Source organism: Antechinus flavipes, chromosome 5 (genome assembly GCF_016432865.1).
Source record: "Antechinus flavipes isolate AdamAnt ecotype Samford, QLD, Australia chromosome 5, AdamAnt_v2, whole genome shotgun sequence".
In the NCBI taxonomy this organism is placed as follows: Eukaryota; Metazoa; Chordata; class Mammalia; order Dasyuromorphia; family Dasyuridae; genus Antechinus; species Antechinus flavipes.
The window spans coordinates 123,110,600-123,129,440 of NC_067402.1; the positions used below are offsets into that span (position 1 = coordinate 123,110,600).

At 32.5% G+C, this 18,841-nt stretch overlaps 1 protein-coding gene across 4 annotated transcripts in view; it reads right to left on the minus strand.

The window, feature by feature from the left end:
- The window catches only part of PTPRZ1 (protein tyrosine phosphatase receptor type Z1), a 246,362-nt gene that overhangs the window by 82,577 nt on the left and 144,944 nt on the right, over positions 1-18,841 (minus strand). For all 4 annotated transcript variants that reach the window (XM_051963556.1, XM_051963555.1, XM_051963557.1 and 1 more), the window contains exons 7-9: positions 16,923-17,080; positions 15,948-16,098; positions 2,508-2,692 (exon numbers count right to left, since the gene is read on the minus strand). In XM_051963556.1, the coding sequence (XP_051819516.1) occupies positions 2,508-2,692; positions 15,948-16,098; positions 16,923-17,080 (494 nt within the window). The remainder of the gene's footprint in view (positions 1-2,507; positions 2,693-15,947; positions 16,099-16,922; positions 17,081-18,841) is intronic.

An 18,841-nucleotide genomic window follows, 5' to 3' on the forward strand; every position in this document is an offset into this window, starting at 1 on the left:
ACTACAACTACTATTGTTATTACTATACCTTTTGAAAATCAAACATATATATATATATATATATATATAGTATATATGTATATTGAAAGATAGAACATATCTTTCAATTGGCTAGAGTGAGTAAAATGGAAGAATTATCTAATTGTCTGTTGGCATCTGGCTCAAGAAGAATACAGAGTATGAAGCAAGAGTAATAGTTGGAGTTCTGGAGACTGGCATCAGCTAATGATTCATTATTATCCAACTGGAAATTAACCCTAGTTATAGATTCCATGAAAAAAATAGATAGTATGGAACTCCACTGGATGGTATAGGGCAAGAGTAAGGCATTATTAATTATAAAAAATAAATATAGATTAAAAAAAAGTGATTCATTTAAAATCATTTTAGCAGGCCAAAATTGATTTTTATTTTGAATAAATAAAGAAGATATTACATGTTTTGTTTTAGAATGTTTCATAAATAATTTTATTTTATTTGCTTTTAAATAATGTATAGATATTTTTATAAGTATATATGTACACTTACTTTAAACTCATGTTTTTATGCATTATTATTATCAAGTATAATTAATCAAAAAATTCTGAAATGAATTTTTACACACTAATAATACTTATAAATCAGAATATTTTAAATATTATTTGAATAAAAGTAAATTATCCCTATTCCTATGAAATTTTAACAGGTTTTAAAAGACTTTATTGGGAATATGTGAAAAAACTATACATGGTGAATCTCTCTCATGAAAGTATGCCCCTATATTTTTTCTCTGAATTTGGGTCTGCATATTTCTCTTTGTAGCTTTTTAAATATGTGTATATATGTATATGTATATGTATATACCTATCCATCCACATGTGTGTGTGTATATATATATATATACACACACACACACATATCTATGTCTATCACTAAATGTATCTGCCTCCTTCATGTGTTTCCTGTGCTATTTTCTCCCTTTAGCTATAATAGATAACTAAAATATATTTTAAAATATATTAGTCAACTGAATAACCTTTTGTTCCTTTTCTTAAATTTAAAGACAGAGAAATGTTACATTTTGTATTTTCTTTACAAATCGATAAAATAAACTTACTGCTTTATATATGTGGCCTTTGATTATTATATTTTTCTGGATCATTTACTTTTGATGGAGAAGGCTCTCTGTTCCTGCTCTATATGAGACTATAATTAGCTAAGCATCATCCAGCTTTTCTCACAATTTACTTATTTACATAAGCAGATACTTATGTATAATCTATAACATGTAGATATACTACTTTATTATTGAAGTTTGAGTAATATTTCTTTATAACTATATTCAATCAGATTTTTCCCAATGTGCATTCAAATCCTGCTGGGGAAAATTTTTATTTCACTTTTTTCTTCCTTAGGACATAAACTAGAAAAATAAGCATTGAAAATTTGGACAATTACTACCTGGACATTAACTGAATATGTGTGGTACTTTTACAAGGATCATTTAATGCTTAATGTGGCACAATATGCCAGTAACATAAAATACAGAACTATTATACTCATCATAGCTCTGGAAAATTGAATACCATATGTGATTACATTAACTTGAGGAAAGTTCCCAATGTGAAAACTTCTCTATCAAGCTAGACAATAATCCATCTATAACTTAATAGATAAGGAGATAATTCTTAGATAGTTAATTAATAGCTAATAATAGCTTGCATGCCTAGAGTCCCACATCTGATAAATGTCTGAGGTTAGATTTTAACTTTCTCACTCCAACCTAGCTATTCTAGCCATTTCTATCTGTGAGCTGTCCCAAAAGGTTAAGTGATTTGCTTGGGATCACACAATTAGTAAGTGCCAGATTTGTAGCAAGCAGCCTTTTTTGTTTTAGTGGCAAAGAAATGAAACCAAGGAATATCCATTGACTGGAACGTATCAGAAGACACTATGCAATACAAATGTAATGGAACACTATGAGGTCATATGAAATGATGAAAGGAATAATTTTGGAAGACTTATTTGAAGTGATGCAAAGTGAAGTGAAGCAGGACTGAAAGAACAATTTATACAATAATAGCAACATTATAAAGATAAAATCTTTGAAAGGTCTAACTCTGATCAAAATAATGATCAGTCATGATTCCAGAGGACTGATGATGAAGAATGATGTCTACCTACTAAAGAGAAGTGGGGGTGATGGACTCAAAGTTCAGAATGAAACAAACATTTTTGGGACATGACCAATGCAGGAATTTGTTTCACTTGACTATGCATATTGTCATGACAAGTTTGTTTTCCAGTTTTTCCCTCCAAAAGGGACCCAAGGGTGTAGGTGAGAGAGAAAATAAATACATGTTAATTTAAAAAAATAAAATAGTTCATAAAGACAAGATGGTTAAAGTCAAGGATCTTTAAGTTAAAAAATGTAGCTTGTGTAAAATACAAAATTTGAAAAGAAAGCCATCGAAAGTCACAATATCACAAACATATTAATGCATAAAAATAAATGAGTATACAGTTACCAAGTCTTGATACCCATCTGTCAGAAATTCATGCTTAGTTTGGTCTTCTCCCTCTAATTGCTGATAAAGGACTGCAAATTTTTCAATCATGGTATCATAAACCACTCGTGGTCTCTCCCATGTGACAAGGAGGCTGGTAAAGTTCTCTGGATCAGCTTGGATATTTTCTGGTTCGGAGCTGCAAACTTTAGAAAGAAAATAATAACATATTTAACAATCATAGAATTACCAATAGAATTATCAGCCCTTCAAAAAAGTAAAGTATATTTTACCAAAGATCATATAAATATTTTTATTTCTTCTGGTAACTCCAATAGATATTGTTTATTTTTATGTATTTTCAAATAGGGTAAAAAGATTATGAAAGAGAATAGTGACTTTTAAATTTCAATCTCAGCTACAAAAATTTTGTTTGATGATTTTTGGTCATATCTGAAAGAAATTTCAAAAATTAGGCATTATACTTACAAACAAGAAAAAAACAGCAAATTATTTTTTAAAAAGATGTAAGTTGCATATTTATAAAAAAAAACAGATTATAGAATGTGACCTTACACAAAAGGAATGGTGCATTGTTTCTCATCTTTTAGTAAATTTCTTGCCCCTTCCTAGAAAACACGTTTAGATGTTCTTGTAGAAGTACATATATTCACTTCTCTCTGATTCTGTGACTTCATTTCTCCTCCAATCTATGCCCTTTCTCTCCATCATTTGCATTTACTAATAGTCTATTCTGGTACCCAGTTTTCTTCCTTGCTTTGAATCTATAAGTTTGATGGATAGTAAACACTAGGATATGCTGAAATGATTATAACACACTTTGGGTATTCTCTGATGACATACATATCCAGTAACAAGCTCATTACCTTCAAACCCTTTTTCAGAGGGCACCTCTATAGCCTGAACATTTGTAACCTTCCTGAATGATCTTCAAGCTTCTAATTATATTGGATATTCATCAGAGATTCATAAGTTAAGAGCAGGAAATGAACAGAGGAGATATTCCCTCGAATCAATGTTTCTTCAGGCCCAGGTGTTCTTAGATAAATGTCTATATGGTAGCTCTGCAATTTGATTTGCCTGGATAGGTTCTGGTCCTAGGGAATTTTAGTCAAGTCTAAATTCTTATTACCTCACACCAGAATTCTGGGGAAATCCCAGGTTTTGAGATATTTCACTAGAAAGTCCTTTGGCAATTGAGGTAGGGTAGCACAGGTCTGTAAGCCTAGCCACCAGGAGTCTGAGATAATGGATCACTTGAGTATAAGAGGTTTGAGTTGCAAGAGGGCTAAAGTCCATTGAATGTCCATAGTAAGTCCAGAATCAATATAACTAGTCGTATGGGTTGGGGGCCACTAGATTGCCTAAAGAGAAGTGAAATGGACCAGTATGGAAAGGGAAATATCAAAATTTCTATGATGAGAAATCATAGAGAAACTGGTCCATGTTGGCTGCAGTATTTCCAGTCTGAGCAGGGGCTAGAGGTGGGATAAGAGAAAAGAGAGAAAAGTAAGAACAAAGAAAATCAGAGATAGAAAGAACAAGAGAGAGGGATGAAAGAGAGAAGATGACAGACAGAGACTAAGAGACTGGGAGAGATGGAGAAACAGAGTCAGAGAGTATTTTTTTTACTCTGCCTTTCTTTAAACTTCCCAGGGGCTAATCTGGGCTTGACCAAAGGCTTGACCTGAAATTATACACATATAAATTCAGAACAAGAAAAAGATTCAAAATAAAAAAAAATTAAATGTAAGGAAATTAGAAAGATTAAGTTTGTAGGTGAAACAAACCATGAAAATAAACCAAGGCAGGAGCCAAGGGTCTTGAATAGAAATTGACAAGCTTTGCAATATGGTAATTTGGGCTTCCACCCCCCCCCCCCAAGAATGGAAGGATAGGAAACATAATTATGGATGACTTTAAAAGTAAAACCCTAGAATAGGGGAATTCTACTAATTTGTTTACTTATCTTTATCTGATATACTAATATTTCCAATATTTGAATAGTTGACATCTGTCATCTGTAAAAAGTTTTAACTCTCCTTAGTCTCCTAAGTGTAAAATACTACTATCTCTAACTTCCTGGTAACTCATAATTAATTAGCCAACATTTTGGGGCAGTCTGCTTGTCTATTGGTTTTGCCTATGTTGCTTCATCTCTCAGAAGTAGAACTGACACTGAGTGCAGCAGATCTTTTTTTGTGTGTGTGGTGGCAAGGAACTGAAAATTTAGTGAATGTCCATCAGTTGGAGGAATGGCTAAGTAAGTTATGACATATGAATGTAATGGAATATTATTGTTCTATAAGAAATAATTAACAGGGTGATTTCAGAAAAGCCCAAAAAGACTTAAATGAACTGATGCAGAATGAAGTGAGAAGAACCAGAGAACATTTTACACAGTAACAGCAAGATTATGTGATGATCAATTCCAATAGATTCAGCTCTTCTCAGCAATATAATTTCAATAGATTTGGGATTGAAAATGCCATCTGCATCCAGAGAGAAAACTATGGAGTCTGAATGTGGATCAAAGCATAGTATTTTCATGTATATTTGTTTATTTGTTTGCTTTTTCTTTCTCATGATGTTTTCCCTTTTGATCTGATTTTTCTTACACAACATGACAAACATTCAAATGTTTAAAATTATTATACATGTATAAACCATATCAGATTGTCTGCTGTCTTGGGGAAGAGGGAGGTAAAAAAGGGAGAAGAAAAAGTTTGGAACTCAAAAATCTCACAAAAATTAATGCTAAAAATTATTTTTATATATGAAATTTATAAAATTTGAAAAAAAATACTATTGAGGAAAAAAAAGAATTAACACTAAGACTCAGAGGGCAAAGACAGTAGTTAAAACATAGGCATCCTCACTATTCTTGGTTCATTAGATTCATTTGTATACTATCAGTAAATCTTAGAACCAGATCAATTGCATATGAAATCTAAGCTGGCAGGCTTCTATGTGAGTCATTCCTTGCTGGACCTTGTGCTCTATAAGTGCTTGAGACCTTTGACATAAAAACAAAACAAAACAAAATAGAACAACCTCCTTCCCCCTTACACACACACACACACACACACACACACACACACACACACACACATACACAACCCAGAGATTTGGTTGTGATAAATCTTTATCACAAAGTTAGAAAAAGCTGATACTTACCATCAAATGTGATTAGACCCTATCCAATTTTAGGAAAAAAAAATTAACCTAAATTGAGGACGTGCATTATGCTTTTTACAGATTTGGTGGGATTAAATGCTTTGGATAGATTACCCAAGATTGAGCAATTTAAAAGTAAATGACATAATCAAAGTTCATTAAAATAGTTTCAGTCCCTCATTGTAATATTCATTCTTTCAACCTATCAGAGTTGATTCCCACCCCCACTTTTCCAAGGGCATGATGTCATCTTCAATTTTCATAGTGTCACTAATCTCTTTTATTAACAAAATGCTGGCATTATTAATAAAATAATTATCTAGAAATTAGTTTCAAGCTTTTTGAACACACTTACTAACATTTCTTGACTCAGTTTTCTCCTTTGTAAAAGGAGGGAGTTAGACTAAATGAATTCTGAAATATCTTTTATTTTCATTTCTATGATTTTTAAACAATATTTGTAAAATATTAATTTCATTTCACAAACTGGACTAAGCAAGTGATTTTATACTTGAAATAGTTCAAAATATTTGTTTCATTTATTGCTGATCTAGATGAATAAAAACTACACAAAGTCTCCATGATTCCTTAAAATTAAAAAAATACTAGAAATTCATCAAAAAAACCCTACCAATGTAGTATGCAAAGAGGAGTTTTGTAGTATATCCCTTAAATGTGCAAATTTGGAATTTCGTGAATCTAAATGAAGAATATGGCAATATATAAGGAAATCATGCCTCTGAATCACTGCAATTGCTTAGATGACTAGTTCTCTTAAAGTGTGATGCTAAAGAAGTGAGACTGGTTCAAGAGTATTTGTTTTTTTGCAAAAAAAAAAAAAAAAAGGAAAAAAAAAAGAAAAAAAAATGATATCCCTAAGACCATCTTTTAAGGTCACACATAAATTTGGCCAACTCACTAAATCACTAACAAATCACACAGAGAATTGCATGAATGAAACTAAACAGTTTAGAAAAAATCTACAGGTATGACTGGGAGCAACTGAAACCCAAGAGCTAACTGATAAATGTGGGTGCAGCATCCCCTGAGAAAAAAAAGATATTTACTTGTAGAACTACATTTAGTAGAATGAACACAAGAGGGCACTCCAAACTAACGATTAGCTTTTTGTATAGCCAACTGTTGATTCTTTAGACATATCCCCAGCAGTTACTTAAATGAGACTGTCAAAAACTAAGCAACCCAAAAATAAATGTGCTGCAGATATAGATGACGTACAAATGAGTAAAAATGGTAGATTGAAGATTTTGTGTATTTTTAAATTCAATGTCAAAACTAAGGTCTTTATTTTGGGGAGAAAAGGGTGACTTTTGTGTATTCCTGTAGGACAATTCTTTTATCATTATGAAAATGATTTTTGTTTAAAGCACATTAAACTGTCCGTCAATTCAAATAATTTAAAAGCAGACCTGAGTATAGGAAACACTGGGTTTAAGTCTCATTGGAAGTATATTCCAATTCTGAATCTATGAGTCTATGATATTAAGTTTAAATCCTGGCTTTGTTCCAAGGTCATCTTGCAATGTTGAGCAAATTTCTTCATTATTATGGGCTCCTGGGTAGCTAGAAAATGAAGGGAACTTTACTGATAGTCACAACCGAGGTCTTGTAATTTGAAAATATTTTGATGATTTCAATAGTTGTTTTTCTTTATAATTCTAGATATTTCAGCTCATGCATTTAAAAATGTTATTCAAGAAGGGGTCTATCATTCCAAGGAAGTTTATCACACATACACCAAAGGCTAAGATTGTATATCTAAGGTCCCTTCCAATTTTAAATCTTGGGATATTGCTACTGAAGTCCAGCAGGTGGCACAAAGAAATCACTATTCAACCACATAAGAGATTTCATCTAAAATTGGGGGTGGGGGGTGGGGAGAGGAGAGAGATGCTTCAGTCTTACTCCTAATAAATTCCCAATTCCAGATAGCTGTATCATATTGGGACATCCAATTTATTTTGTTATTGTTAAGTCATTTCAGTTGTGTTCAACGCTGTAAGTTTTCTTAGCAAAGATCCTAGAGTAGTTTGCCATTTCCTTCTCTAGTTTATTTTACAGATGAGGAAACTGAGGCAGTAGAGTTAAGTGACTTGCCTAGAGTCATATAGCTAATAAGTGTATGAGATCAGATCTGTACTCAAATAACAAGTCTTTTTGATTCCCTCTATCCACTGCTCCACCCAGCTGCCCCAACACTTTTTGTAAGTAGCGCCATATCTTGAGGATTTTAAAAATGTATATAACAAAAGAATGGTGGTGAGAAGATCAATAAGTACACAATCACCACATACAGGTTTATTTGCAAAAAACAAAATTTCCTTTAGTAAAGGAAGTTAGAGCAAGGAATCAGAGAACTTGATATCCTAGGATTTAGAGATGATAAAATCCAATCTTTTCATCTTATAAATCAATGAATGGAAGCCTATCAAAATAAAATGACTTGTCCAAAATTCTACAGGCTTTGATCTCAGATTTTCTTACTCTATATCTAGTCTCTTCAGTTGGTTTTCCATGCTATCCCCCCATTCTGCCACTATCTACTTATATGACATTAGGCAAGTAAATATTTCAAAGCTCTAGTTTCTCCATGTGTAAAATAACAGAATCAGCCTAAAAACTCTATGTTTTGTATGGGACTACCTGCCATCTAGGGGAGGGGGTAGAGGGAAGGAGGGGGAAAGTTGAAACAGAAGTTTTTGCAAGGGTCAATGTTGAAAAATTACCCATGCATGTGTTTTGTATATAAAAAGCTATAATAAAAAATGTAAAATAAAATAAAATACGTCAATTAAAAAAACTCTGTTTCCTTCAAGCTCTAAAATTCTGTCATCTATGAATGTATAGCACAGTCAATTTACCTCTTTTGAATAATTTTCGTTCTTTCCTCATTACCTTCCTAAGCTCTCCAAGGACAGTGGCTATGTTGGTATTTTCCCCTTTTTTATCTCCCCTTCTAAGTACCTTGGACACAGTAGGCACTTAATAAATATTTGCTGAATTGAGTCTATTCTTGTCTTCTCTAGCAAAAATATTTTCACTGTTGAAAAGGAAATGCTCTTGAAGATAAAGGTCAGGAAGGGAGATCATAGCTACTGCACATCAACAGTTACGCCTCAGGCTATTACCACCTTAGGCTCTCTGACAAATCTCACAGGTTCTTGATATTTAATGCATAAGCGACCAGGAAGCCTAGTCCTCAATGTCCACATGAAAAGTCTATAAATATTTTTGTAATCTTATTATGACAGCTTCTCCCCATGTAGATGAATTCAAAGAAGGTCTAAAGAGGCTACTTTGTATTTAAGTGCTGCTTTTAGCATTATCTGCACATCTATTTAAAATAGTGAAAATTATACATACTTTTGGCTAACACAAAGAGCTATGATTTAAGGGAATTTATTCTTGCTATCACCTGTGAATTTGGGGTACCTATGTCCTTGTCACATAGAATTTCCAGTTCAAAAGACATTCACTACATGCCCACTATACTGAAGACATTCTACTAGGTACCAGGAAATACGAAGATGAATATGATAATTTCTGTTCTCACAGAGATTTCTAGTATAAATAATAGATAGAGTTCAGTGACTCACACCCATCCTGTCTCTTCATCTTTATCACAACTCTGTGGGGGTGACGGCTATTTCCAATATTACTGCACATTTCATAGCTAAAGAAAATGAAACTGGAGCTGAATGACTTCTTCAGCATTACATTCAGTAAATGGTGAGAAGTCAAGATTCAAGTCCACAAGACTAGATTTGAATTTACAGGTTCACATAACATATATGACAATTTCAAAATATTTTGTTGTGATGGTTTTTCTAGTCATGTTTGCGTTATCTCATTGTAAACTCACAATGAGTTTTTCTCATTCTACTGTACAACTTCGCTGCCCCTTTCAAAATACTATTCTGTCTTTATAATTGGAATAATAGCCTAATTGGTCTAATAATTAGTCTGAGTCTAAGCTGAATCATGGGAATCATTATATACCATTGTAGGAAAAAAGAAAAGAAAATATTGAGGAAATAAAAAAGACAAATTAGAAAAGAAGGAACTAATTAATTAGCCCTACTATATGCCATTCATTGTAGATGCTAGGGATAAAAAAAAAATAATCCTTGTTCTCAAGGAGTCTACATTCTGTTACGGGAGAAAAATGTTTATATATAAGTATATACAGATTAAATATAAAGTAAATATAAATTACTTAAATGCAGGTAGATAAGAAAGAAGGACGCTAGCAGCTGGGGGTGGGGAGGATGGTCAGAAAAGACTGTACAAAAGGCAACACTTGAGCCAAATCTTAAAAAAGTGAGGGAGTCTATGAGGAAGAGGTGAGAAAGGGAAGTTTTCTAGGCCTGGAAACATAGCAGAAGCAAAAATAAAAATGTAAGGAAGATAAAAGAGAACAGACATACTTATGATGGGAGTAGTGGAGAAAGCACTATTAACTGCTTAGTGTCACTAAATAGGACTCAATTATTATTTACTACTAATCTAAGTGTTAGTCCAGATGTAACATAGCACTATATTGAATGTAATCTATAAACATGTACTAATGTATTCCTACCACACTTTTGTAAAGTTGATGGACCTCTTTTTCAATACCAAGCAGATACTTGGATGACTTTTACGAAGGGAACAACAAGATTTATGGATCCATGAGTTAACAATCATTGAGGTTAAGCTTTCTCCTCACGGAGTAGTATATCTTAATGAACTGAAACAAAAAAAATCAATATAGATCTTCAAAGATTGTAAATGTCATAATCAGAAATGATGTATTTCTTAAATGAATTTCTAAAGATCCACATCATATTTTTAGGTAAACATTGCAAAAAAGAAAGAATCCTAGGGGCTTAGAGATATGAAGGGATTTAACTAAACATAAAGTTAATCACAGAGCTCAGATTTCAACACAGATCCTCTGCTCTTTTCACTATATGAGCAATGCACCTTCTTTTCTTGTTATGTATTTTATATCTTTGATGTTATTTCTCCAAAAAAAAAAAAACAACAAAAAAGAAACCTTGTGGGTAACATTGTGAAAGGAAATGACATCTATAAGATATCTTTCCATTAAAAAAAATCATTTGTATTACTGAGTCTTCCCAGATTATGGTGCTGAGTCTCCCATATGGGAAGTTAATGGCCTTCTTGTTCCTTGCTTCCCTTCCTATACTCTTTGATTTAGTGAAGTTTAAATTCTCAATTTAAATAAATGTTTAAATGATGTTTCTAAATCCCTTACTGTTCCTCATGCAAAATACTCTGTCTGTTGATACCAAAGTATTTTCCATGGCTGTCCCACATATTTACAATGTTCATCCCCAACTCCTGGCTTCATATAAGTTTCAGCTAAAACTCCATCATCTACAAAACAAAACAAAACAAAAACCACACACTTTCTTGCTCTCCTTCCCTTTGTGATTATCTTCAATTTATTTCATGTACATCTATTCTGTATGTGGTTGTTTGCATGCTGAGTCCTTAAATATAATGCAAACTCCTTGAAAGTGGGGTCTGTTTTATCTTAGTACCTCCAACGCTTATCACACTGCCTGGCATATGTGGACGCTTATGAAACTTGGCTTTTGCTCATCTAAAATAGTATATGACATGCAGCTCTTTTAAGAAGGCAGAAGTGGTAGAAATAGTCGTAGTCCTGAAAATAATCTAGTCTCTCATATTCTTGCCCCAATGAACGCTAATTTCTGGAATTCACAATAGCTCTGAAGGCAGCTGAGCATTTGGTATACGGCTGCCACTGATAAGAGTGCTAATCTTTAGATTATGAAGACCTGGACTCATCATGGGCAAGTCACTGAACGTTTCATAGTCTCAGTTTCCTTATCTGTAAAATGGAGTTATAGAGTTGAAGATATGATAGACTATACAAGTGTTTTTGCAAATCTTAAAGTGCTATGCTGATTTCAATTATTTATTGATAGTCAAAATAATTTCATGGAAGGCAGTATTTGCATACTTTTATGAATGCTTTTTCCTATTAACTTTTTGAAGAAGGAAGCAATCCTAAAGAATAATCCACAATAAAATTTGTAGCTGACCGCAGAAAATTTTTGTATTCTGAAAAAAAGTACTAGTATCAAATTATTTTGCCTGACTAGATTACATGACCAATTGTCAAGAATATTGGGGAAGGAATTTCTATTCAGGGAAGATAATAAATTTTTCTTTACCATTTTAATTCTATCTTAGTTTACTACTATTATTTTCTCACACATAAATATTTTCCCCTAAAATCCATCTCAGTAGTTAAAAACTTAAGGATGGCTAAAGAGGGATAAATTTCTTTAGAAGGTTCCAGACATGATTAGATCCCTCAAAAATTCTTCTTACTTCACTTTCTGAATGTACTCCCACATCCCCTCTAATCCCTCCTTCCTACCCCCACACTGCCCTTTGATAATCAGGGTAATGTTACTTCTGAAGCCTGCTTTCATTTCAGTTAGCAAAAGGTAAAATTTCCTAGCCCTATACATGATGAAACTTTAAAGTAGTTTAAAAAAATAAATCTCTTATTTCTAAGTTATGCAAGAAAAGTCAATTTCCTTCTATTTTATAAACTGCAGTCTATAGTTGTCAAATAATCTATAGAATTTTAGAAAGCTTTCCCTTATTCTTAAGACTAAGCAAAAGGCCAAATTGTTTAAAACCTATTTTGTTGTTCCTTTTGGCAAATATACAGGTTCTCATCATTTTTGTGTTGATACTTTGTGGGAAGAAAACATACCTCTATGGTTCCAGGGCAAAAATGACAAAATTCTATGACAAATCAGAATAATGGTAACTTACATTTTAAACCCAAAAAATAAAAAGCAGCCAGCCATCTAACATAACAATGCTTTCCTATCTCTGAATTTCCTTACATTCTCACACTCACCAATCATTAATAAAGGTGTTTTTAAAAGAATATAATAGTATTCAATTAATTCATTAATTCAATTAATTCAAAAAATTCAATTAATTTATTTTGTTTATTTTGTTTTAGAAAAGAACCTGGCTCAGTTCTGTTCCATTTTCCATTAATTAATATTCTATTATTTACTGGACAGGATGTTACAGTGTTCAGTGTTGCTGGTGGAGACGTAATTGAATTTCCTGGCTTTGGGGCAATTTAATTAGAAACTTAATGTTGCATTAAATGTAGCTATTCATCATTGTTTTCACTCTCTCCTTTTTTTGGCAACAGGAAAGTTATTCCCACAAATATCACATTAAAACAATTAACCTGTGTTCTTTTAAAGACTAATCTTTGAAAAACAGACGATTATTAAAGTAATATTATACATGTCAAAGGCATTTTTTATGGAGCTTAAAACGAAAGAAGAAAAAAATTCATTTCCAAGGACAACTTTTGGAATCAGTTCTAAGTCCTCAAGGAAGGCGCACTTCAACTGTTTCACTAACTTTATAGCAAATTCCGGGACAAACGAAAGGTTAAAAATAAAAAGATCAGTTACATCTTGTCTGTTATTTTAAAAATAATGTCTGTTGTTTGATGAATTTAAAATAACAAAAATAATTCTGAAAATATTCCCTTTTGTGTAATTTTTCAATCATGATAGATGACACTACCATGCTACCAATTTTAATCATCTTTGGTTTCTCAAAACAAGACTATTATCAAACATAGGATTCTGAGAGAGTATGGTATATTGATACAGGCATAGGCTTAAAGTTAGGATTCAATTCTTTTTGTCTTACATGACATGGATCAATTTGTCTGTTTTTTTAACTCCCTGATTTCTCATTTATATCCCATTATAGGCTCTCACTTTCCACTTCTTTTTTAAATTGAATTTTATTTTCAGGTCCACAATCTCTCCCTCTCACCTCTAAATCCTCCTATTATAGATCCCTATATTAGCCATTTCTAAATCTGTATTCTGGGTCCATAATTTCTATCAGGAAGTGGATACCATGTTTTATTATGAACCTTCTGGAACTGAGGTTGGTCATGGATTAATTGGGTGTTTCTCAGGATTTTCTCTTTAGCCTTCATTTCTTTCTCTACATACTCATTCATGGGGATTTCATCATTCACAACACTTTTAGATTATGAATGTTATGCAGATAACTCATATCTGGAATTTCCTGTCTCTCTTAAAGTCCGGTATTAGAGTCTTTTTAACTACCTTTTGTATTCTCCACTGGGATGTCGCAATAGCACCTCAAATTCAACAAGTCATCAGAATGATAAAGTAGAAGAGATTATTTGAAATCAAGAACTCAGAGAGACTAGAGTTTAAGTGTACTCTCTACCATTTTCTAGCTCATAATCTTCGGCAAATCATTTAACAGCTTTAAAAATTTTAATTTCCTTAGCTATTAAAAAATGTGAATCATAATAACCTCATAAGGTTCCTACATGCATCCATACTCTGGCCAAACTAAATGATGTCTGTCAGTCCTCAATTTTTGACACCCTTTTCCACTTGAATAATCCTCCTTCAAGTTTTTGGGACACCATTCTCCTGGTTTTCCTCCTACCCATCTGGCCACTCTCTGTCAATCACTTTTGCTAGGTTTTCTTATGTATCAAACCAACATGACATGGGTGTTCCTCAGGGCTCTATCTTGAGCCCTCTTCTCTTTCTGCTCTGTACTATTTCTCTCTTTCTGTCCTGGTGATCTCATCAGCTCCCATGGATTATATCATCGAATCTGTTCTACTGATTCTGAAATCTACTTAACCAGCCTTAACCTCTCTGCTGACCTCCCATCTCTAACTACTTTTTAGTTACTTTAAATTAGATGTGCTATAGACATCTGAATATTTCCCAAACTGAACTCTTTATCTTTTCCCCAAAACTTGTCCCCTTGCCAAACATTCCTATTATTGTGAAGGACACATCCCACCAGATTCACAAACAAGGTGCTTCTCAACTCCTCCCTTTCTCTCACTCTCCTATATTCAATCTGTTGATTTAACCTTTGTCATACGTCTTGCATCTGCCCACTTTTCTCTTCTGACACTGTCATCAATTTAGAACAGGCTCTGTTCACATTATGGCAGGACTATGGCAATAGCCTACTGGTTGATTAGCCTGTCACATATTTCTCCCTACTCCAGTCTATCCTCCACTCAGTCTCCACATAGATTTTCCTCACACACAAGTCTGACATATTACTTTTAATCTTGTTTCTGCTCCACTCAATAAATTCTAGTAGCTTCCTATTACTTACAAGATCAGATATAAAATTTTTGATGGTCAATTCCTTTAGAACCTGGCCCCTCCAACCTTTCAGTCTTATTACAACTTACATCTCTTCTCTCATCCTCTTATTCTTCAATCTGGAAATATTGGCCTCCTAAATAAGATGCTCCTAAAATAAGATCCTTTTCTGTCTCCTGGAATTTTTGTTGGCTGTCCCTCATGCATGGAGTTCTCCTGTTGTATTCTTGGCTTCCTTCACTTTATCCAAGCTAAAATTGATCTTTTATAGGAAGTCCTTCCTCAGTTGGTCATTTTCGATTTATCTTGTATTATAGCTATATATCCTATATTATTGTCTTCCCCAATAGATTGTGTGTTTCTTGAGGATAGGGGCTGTCTTTTGCCTTTATGCAGAAGGCCTAAAACACAGTAAGTGCTTAATAAATGTTTGCTGACTGACTTAATTAACTAATTGTAGCTGTCTAAACAAATTTTTCTTAACTTCTGTTTTGGAAACTTTGAAATATTCTCTACTTGGAATTCTGTGAATCTCTGTACATCAATATTCTACCTTCACTTGAAGCTCTATTCCAAATGCCATCTTTTCATAAAACTTTTCCTTATTGTCTCAGAAAAAAATTATTTATTTTCTCTCCCTTCCTTCCTTCTTCCTTTCTTCCCTCCTTCCCTTCTTTCTCTCCCTTCACTCCTTCTCTTTTTTTCCTCCCTTCCTTCACTCCTTTACTTCCTCCTTCCTTCTCTTCTTTCCTCCCTTCCCCCTTTTCTTTCTTTCCTTTTTGGCTATGTACCTTTTTTTTTAACCCCACCAGGCACACATTAAACTATTATTTACTGTAATCAAGCTATGGTAGACATGTCTTATCTCCTTGAAGGAAAGGACCATGTATTTTTTATTTCTGGAAATCCCAAAAGGCTGAACTTCATTCACAGCCCAGGTTTACTAAGTATTTGCTCCTGACTTTTATTTACTTAAAATAATGTTGGAATCTCTGTGATCAATAGAGGGTATGAGGAAAAATAACTACAATACCTGTTTCGTGGATCTCTTCTTCTCCTGTATATGAAGAAAACACCTGCCTGGAGAACTTGTACTGCTGTTCTCGGAAATTATTTTGCAGGTAATCCATCAGCATGACATAACCGGACTGCTGCATGGTAAGAACTTCACAAAAGACAGCCAACTAGAAAAAAAGGATCAAACAACTCAAGATAATTATTGGAAAACCCCAAAGGAAAGAAACATCATACTACCTTCCCCAAGCCAAAATGAAACATAAAACTTCCTTGAAGTTTGACTCTACATTTGAAATTAATTTAGAAAAAGAATCCTTGAATTATTTTATCTTTTTAAAAGCCTAGAATCTTTAAAACTTTACAGAAATCATCTTATCAATATATGTTTTCTTTTCTTAAAAAACAACAGCAATAACATTTTGTTTTGAAACAACAGATACTTCCCACTAAATCCCTTATAAAATATAGTCTCTCGGGAAAAGTTTGTTGATTCTTAACTGGAATGAGAGGGTGCTTTAGTTCTAACCATGTTAACTAACATTGACTACTGTTTTTCTGTGGTGATGTCATCTATGTTATTATAGTCATTGTGACACACAAATTTTCCAGAAAAAGTAATTTCAAGTCCTGTGTTCCCATTTTTTTATGGCTCCATAAGATTACCACTGGTCACTGAAGAAAGAAAGAATAAAATGCTATCATCTACCCCTCTTTCTCATATATTGTGTGAACCATAGAACTTGAAATTATACAGTATAGACAAAAGCAGGAACTCGGAAAAATTACATGTTAAAATTATCATACTTGAAATAAAAAGCAAGCTGTATGTAGTAGTGATTCATAACTTCATAGAACTTTTCCTTTTCTACTCTGTATATGGAAATGTTTTGTTTTATTTTGTTTGTTGATTTGTAAATAAAAAAAATTAAAAAGAAAGAATATGGTATACTTCCAACATATCACTTCATAACAATTTGATCTGCAAAATTACCTGGCTTTCAGAAATGCTAATGGGATCTTTAAAGACAACCCAGTTAACTGATTCTGTGCAGGGAGGAATGGTCAAGGATCCATTGTAAGTGTAATACTTGTCTGTGGAATTTGGCAGAAGATTCAGCAAAACAAATGGATCTAATGCAGCTTGTTTTCCTGCAAAGCAATAATGTAAATTTTTGTTTTGAGTTCCAACATTGGTTATTACTAAAATAATCACAGCTGCTAGCAAAACAGAAACCTACAATTTAATAATCATTTGGTTGAAATTATAATTAAGTTACAATTACAGAATATATTAAATTAGAATTACAATATATAATTAAAATATATATTCAAACATGGGGATAAAGCATTTCCATGAAAAAATCCCATGTTTTCTTTGGACTCTCAATTCTTACATTTTTAAATACAAAGTATCAACAATATTCCAAAAAGAATAAGTCAGTAATCTAGGCAGTTATTTCTTATAAAAGTATTAGTTTTTTCTAACTCTCATTTCTTTATTCTGTAGGTTATTACTACAAAATATAACATTTAAATAAGCAAGAAATGCACTATTTTAATCTAAATATAAGAATGAGGCTGAATTTTTGAAATAACTATGTTCTTCTGGATATCTTAGTTTAAAAATGAAAAGAATAAATCAACATGCTTTCAGATACAGTGATTAGGCTATGAAGAATAAGATATATCCTTTATAAGTATAACAACATTTTTAGGTTCAGGCATTCTAACAGTTTTCCCCCTCAGGCTAGATAAAATCTGTTACTGTCTAAATAGAAAAATGTGCCTTCTGTAACAGTCATGGTTGACTTGGGCAGCAGTATCTTCCAATGAAGAAAGCAGGTATGGAAAGATCCTTTTATCTCCTATTTAATTTTCCCTTTCATAAAGTAAAAGCAGCACCCCAATAGGTCACATTTCCCTGACTACAAAGATGCTTGGTTAATTTAAGATATCACACAAAATTGACAAAGATGAATCAATCCTACAGTACGCTTCGATTCTAAAGATAAAGTCTTAGATGTTGAGTTTTATTCTTGATTTGAAATTTGAGAGCTTCCAGATTACTATTTTTTTTTTTATATTTTATCAGTAACTTTTAAAATGTCAGGGCCTAATATGCTATGCTAGAGTTCCATGAAAATGGATAACAAAATAATAATGATGTCTCTTGTAGTTTCAGAAGCTGGTAAGTAATCAAATTATTAAATTTGATTAAACAAACAATTGAATATGGTGATAGGCACTGTCTTTGTCTCCTTTCTCTTGTATGACTGATCCCTTAATAATGGCTAACACTTACACTTTTGCTTGTTATATTATGGACTAAAAATTTCTTGCTGTGTGTAGCAATCAATTTGATAGTCAAGAAAGTTTTCAATAAGCTCTTAAGTTTAATGATATAAATGCATATTCTATTTCAATCTCTATGATAACTCTCCTTCTTAAATATTCTCTCTTTTTCATATTGAGGAAAAGTATTTTTCCACAGTTTTATTTGAGAACTTAATTTTTATTTGGAGAAGTTAAGTCATTCAGTCTTTGATTGAAAATTTGTATTTCACAGAAGTATTTTGTTCAATTTAGAAGCTCAAATCTCTTAATTATACACAAAACTGATATGAAATATAGAAGCAATAATTCAAAATACAAAAGCATTATTTAAAGAATAAAATCAATAAAATGCCAGGTTCTTCCCTCCATTAGAATTTTGTGACTCACATTTAACAGATTGTTTAATATAAGTTATTCTTAGAAGCTGAAAATATATTCTTAGCATAAGTCTAGTTTAAAATGTATAAAATTTGTACATTTGGAAAAAATAAGGATTTTCTAAGTATCTGAAGAAATTATGCCTTCTGTGTACACTTATATATCTTCTCTGTGTGTATATATACACAAAATCTTTGA